This window comes from Clytia hemisphaerica, unplaced genomic scaffold, assembly GCF_902728285.1.
Source record: "Clytia hemisphaerica strain Z4C2 unplaced genomic scaffold, Clytia hemisphaerica genome assembly, whole genome shotgun sequence".
Classification (NCBI taxonomy): Eukaryota; Metazoa; Cnidaria; class Hydrozoa; order Leptothecata; family Clytiidae; genus Clytia; species Clytia hemisphaerica.
In genome coordinates this window covers 302,583-307,955 of record NW_027104325.1, presented here as the reverse complement: position 1 = coordinate 307,955, position 5,373 = coordinate 302,583, and the positions used below count along the sequence as shown (strand labels likewise).

Here is a 5,373-nt window from a genome sequence, read left to right as displayed (position 1 = left end):
TACTAATACTCCATATTAACTATATTTGGTTTTCTGCGTTCCCTTCCCCTTGTTTTTGTTCAGCAAATCATTTATACAGAAGCGTTTCGATAAATCGATTGAGTTATAGAGAAGAAAAATTAATCAAAACCCTCTTGAAAGAGTAAGTTAGGTGAAACTCGTTGTTGTATTAGTTGCTGGAAGGACATTATAGCATACACTGCTTTGAAAAGAATGGGCTGTTTTCCATTAAACTCCCATACAGAGGGTGGACAAACTTTTCAAGGCAAAGAAAGATTCTTAGAAATATTAAAATGGCAAAATTTTCAAAAGAACCCTTTGAAAATTATTTTCATACCTTAAAAGTGAGGGTGGACGGACTAAAATCAGTTTTTTGCCCCCTGGAAATTTTAGAATAACTTTTTACCTCTTGGAAAAATGAAAACTCTTCTCCGATTACCCCCCGGAAATGTTCGTCCACACCCCTGTATGGATATAAAATGGAATGACCCATTATTGTTGAAAGGCACTTGCGGGACTTTGTTTTTATTTTTAGGTGGGATGCACCTCATATTATTTTTTTGTAGATAAGTCTTAAAATTATTATATATACATATTATTACATATTCTTTTTATTTTTTAATCCAGCGCAGCACTTTTTTAAATCACGGAATACATGTCACACAGCTTTGAAAAAAAGATTCTTTTTCACCAAATTTTTGAAACCTGAAAAATCCCCTAAATCAATATTTTTGAAAATTGATAATCTTTAATTGATATGAATTCAATGAAGAAACTATATTCTATAAAACTTGAATCCGAAGCAAAAATATGAAATATTTAACGATTAATGAGAAAACGATTCAATTTCGCTAAAAAAAGAATTATAAATGAATTTTTAATTCCTTACACATATGCTAAATATGCTACTTGAGTTTTGTTTTTCATGTTTTAGTTTCCGTGACTATGGACCAGGACTAAAAACAGAAAAAAAAAGAATTTAAAAAAAAATAGATAAAATTTTTCATTTTTTGATTGCTGGCAAAACGTGCACGGGAAGGAAAAATATTACTCGACAAAAAAAATTTTTTTTTGTTACAAATTCATATCAGAATTTTCATTCATAATGAAGTCCTATAGATCGCTGTTGGTGACTGTATTATTACTGGTAATATCAAATCTATCACTTATATGGGCCACCCTTTACGAGCTCGTCTCCAGCTCCAGCAAACCAACCAAAGATCCAATCAGAACGTATGAATCTAAGTTCGAGCAACAGTGTATCAGTATCTGTGCCCGATGGGACGATTGTAGAGCGTACGCTTTCACGCACTCAACGGTTAATGGGAACTCGCTAATCCGATGTGATTTTTATGACGCTATTATCTCACTGCAAGATCTACAGCGCGTGGATGGAGTACGCTTCTTTATGGAGAAGAATCTTGATTGTAAAGATTTGTATGATAGAGGGGCAAGGCAATCTGGTGTTTACATGGTTAACTTGATGGGGCGGCAAAAGAAAGCAGTAAGGTGCAATATGGATGTTGAGGACGGCGGCTGGCTCGTTTTTACACGTCGAACTTCACAAAAAATTGAAAATTTCAATCGCTTATGGAATGAATATAAAAATGGTTTTGGGAATATGGAAACTGAATTTTGGCTTGGTAATGATTTGCTTCACGAGCTAACAAAATGGAAACCACACCAAGTGTTTGTATGGGGCATTGGTATGAATGGTCAAGAAGGAATTTCGATGCATCGAGACTTTAAGGTGGGTAGCGAGGATGATGGTTATCGTTTAACTTATGATAGAAGTTACATTGGACTGAAATCTTTTGAGAAACCAGGAATCCTAGATAAAAGTCATTACAACATGCTTTTCACAACCCCGGATCGAGATCAGGATCCATATACGACCACACACTGTGGTGAACGAGAAGAAAGTGGGTTTTGGTACTCCCATTGTGGTCCTCTTAAATTATTTCGACCTACTGGGATAATTTGGAGTGGGTTTCAAACTGGTTCAACAATCAAAGAAGTTCAAATTATGATCAAAAGACAAGATTGAATGTTTGTCGGAAAATAGAAAATTAAGGGAACTTGCTTTAGCGAGAACTAATTTGGCGAACAGTAAAAATCTTGAAATTTTTAATGTTGGTGAAACTTATTTTGGCGAATGACAGGCTAAACTGGCCAATTCGCCAAAATTAGTTCTCGCCAAAATAGATCCCCTTAATGTAAGCAAATTAAAGAAGAGACAATTTGGGTCGAGTCACCGTGTTACTGTAAGTCATACCTCATTAATTTTGAAAACCTGGAACTACTGTGGCTGATCTGGTATTTCAAAGTTTTTAGTTATTTTGCTTTTGGCGGCCGCCTTTTTAAGAGGCGGCCGCCAGTTATAATCCGCGGCCGCCTTTTACAAAGAGCGGCCGCCTTTTATAATAAGCGGTCACCCTTTTCCTTCGAAAAAGGCGGCCGCCCTTTATAACTGGCGCCCACTCTTTATAACAGGCGGCCGCCCTTTAAAAACACGGCCGCTATTTATAAAGGGCGGTCGTCAGTTATAAAGGGGGGCCACGTTTTATAAAAGGCGGCCGCGTTTTTTACCGCCTTTTTCATAATCTGGTCTGTGAAATGTATTGGCAAAACATAAACAAACATGGTAGCTACCCATGTGATTTTATGTATGTGGTGAGTGTGGTGAGGAGGATTTGACTAGGTCAGTCACACCCAAGTTGATATCTCGATTACAGTACTGTACAGTACTGTATATTGTATATTATATTATACTGTGTATATATATTTACACTCTAATCCTATCCACACCACGCAATTAACATTGACGACTCTTGTATTTCACAGACCAGATTATGAAAAAGGCGGTAAAAGACGCGACCGCCTTTTAAAAAACGTGGCCGCCCTTTATAACTGACGGCCGCCCTTTATAAATAGCGGCCGCGTTTTTAAAGGGCGACCACCTGTTATAAAGAGTGGGCGCCAGTTATAAAGGGCGGCCTCCTTTTTCGAAGGAAAAGGGTGGCCGCTTATTATAAAAGGCGGCCGCGGATTATAACTGGCGGCCGCCTCTTAAAAAGGCGGCCGCCAAAAGCAAAATAACTAAAAACCTCGAAATACCAGATCAGCCACGGTATGGAACTGTTTTTAATCAACTTTCTCGCTAATTCCAATCATTCTGTAATTCTAAATAAACATACTAGTCAACAACTAGTCAACTTAGCTCAGCTGGAATGAAGAGTTATATATGACCTGTAAAAAATTGAATCTTTCTCTAATTTAAGAATTTTTCTAGCTGTGAAGATCGAATTAGAGAGAATCAACTATAGATACTTGAAAAACTACTTTTTAACGGCGTTCGACGGCATGTGCCGCCAAAATGTTTACTTTTAAAATCGGACCCTTACAGACTGACAAAAGATTTGAGCTAAATTTTTTTTAAATCATTTGGTTTATTTGTCACAAAGTGGATCTATGGCCCGAGTAGGGGGGCACTCGGTTTCTGAACGACGCCATGTGCCGCTAAAAAGTTAGCTTTTAAAATCGGACCCTTACGTTACAGTGCATTTTACCATACCTTTCTGACCCTCACAGTGCAGTTTGATTTCATATCTTATTTTAAACGAGCCTTTGCCGTCAACACGATATGCAAAGCAAATCAGTCCACTCAATTAAAAGTACACCCTTACAGTGCATTTCGAGGCTCTTAAAAACCTACCCTTAAGTGCGGCACATGCCGTGGGTCGGACTATATGAGTGCCCCCTTCCTCGAATCTATGGTAAGTTTAAGTTTTTATAAACAACTTCTTATTCACATTATGCAAAAACATTGATTTGTATACGTTTAATCTAACTACCAATCATATCGCTAGCCTACGGTATACTTTTCACAATGGCAAATTTTTGAATTTATTTTATTCACAGCATAAATACTACCTTAAGGGCAGAAATTTTGGCGGGAATTTAATTAGGCGGATGGCTGAAAAAGTTTTTTCGTAGGGGATTTAATTTGGTTGATGACGGATTAGGGTGAAAACATTGATATCGGGGGTAAATTGTGGAAAATCGGACATAAAAAGAAAAAAAATTAATTTGGCGAGAACTTAATTTGGTGGAATTGTCTGAAAAAATTAGCTTTTTCCCTGATCTAATTTTCTTCATGCCAAAATTTCTGGATTATGCTTTTTCTGAAATTTTATTATTAATTAAATTATGTAAATTATTTGAACATGCAAAAGCATATGATTTTTCTCTGATTTTTCTCTCGAATGAAAATGGACAGAGAAAATCTTCAGCGCATGAAAGCGTTTTATCATTAATTAAATTTTTTATTCTGTATCTAATTTTAATCTAAATCTCTGGTAATCTCTGTTAGCCAGAAATCATGTAAATACCACCTCAGTTTGTACAGACTTCATTACTTGACAAAGACAAACGTCGAAATATTGTACACGTGTGTGTGTTTTTTCTGTGAAGCTAATTTTAATCTAAAGTATTGTTTTTGTATTTTTGAATTATGTAAGTTATTTAAACATGTAAAAGCATAAAATCCTTTTCTCGAATGAAAATGGACAGGGAAAATCTTCAGCGCATGAAAGCGTTTTATCATTAATTAAATTTTTTATTCTGTATCTAATTTTTTTAAAGTATTGTTTTTGTATTTTTAAATTATATGAATAATTGCACGATGAGTTATTTTTTCTTCTTTGGCGCCCCTTCAAAGAGAGCAATTAATCGTTAATTGTATCCTGTAGAGAGCAATTAATCGTTTATCACACTCTTCAATGAGGCGCCATTGTTAACAAAATTGATTTTAATGTTTTTTCTTACATTTTTTTATCGAACGTTTTAATTGCATTCGAAATTCATTTTTTGAGAAAGAAAATCTTTAAGCAAACAATTAAAGAAAAACATAAAGAGAAGAGAAAAATGTAAAACTTTCAGTTTAATTTATTTTTCTGACGGGGAAAAAGTAGTGAAAAAATTGTGCGATTAGCTCGTAATCACATAGTAACTCGTACAATTCGAAAATTGCACTCGTGATTTTTTTTGTTTCAAATTTTCCTCGTCCTTTCGGACTCGGAAAATTAATAACAAAAAAATCACTCGTGCAATTATTCTCGAATTGCACTCATTATCATGTGATTACATACATGTTTTTTCTTTTATAGGCATAACGTTTATAAGCATATGCAGGCTCAGTTTTTGGTATCTAAACAATGGCTCTATTGTTTGAGAACAATAGAATGCTAAGCATAATGCGAGCCTGATGTAGGGGCAGACACTTGCTTATAAAAAAAAAAACATGTATACTTATTCAAACATGCAAAAGCATATGATTTTTCTCTCGAATGAAAATGGACAGAGAAAATCTTT

The 5,373-nt window shown here is 35.2% G+C and overlaps 2 protein-coding genes across 2 annotated transcripts in view; both read left to right on the top strand.

Moving 5' to 3' along the window:
- LOC136817659 (neuroblast differentiation-associated protein AHNAK-like) overlaps positions 1-5,373 on the top strand; it is a 301,580-nt gene that overhangs the window by 82,148 nt on the left and 214,059 nt on the right.
- Positions 1,106-2,047, top strand: LOC136817645 (ficolin-1-like). The gene has a single exon (XM_067073965.1). The coding sequence runs from the start codon at positions 1,106-1,108 to the stop codon at positions 2,045-2,047; it is 942 nt and encodes a 313-aa protein (XP_066930066.1).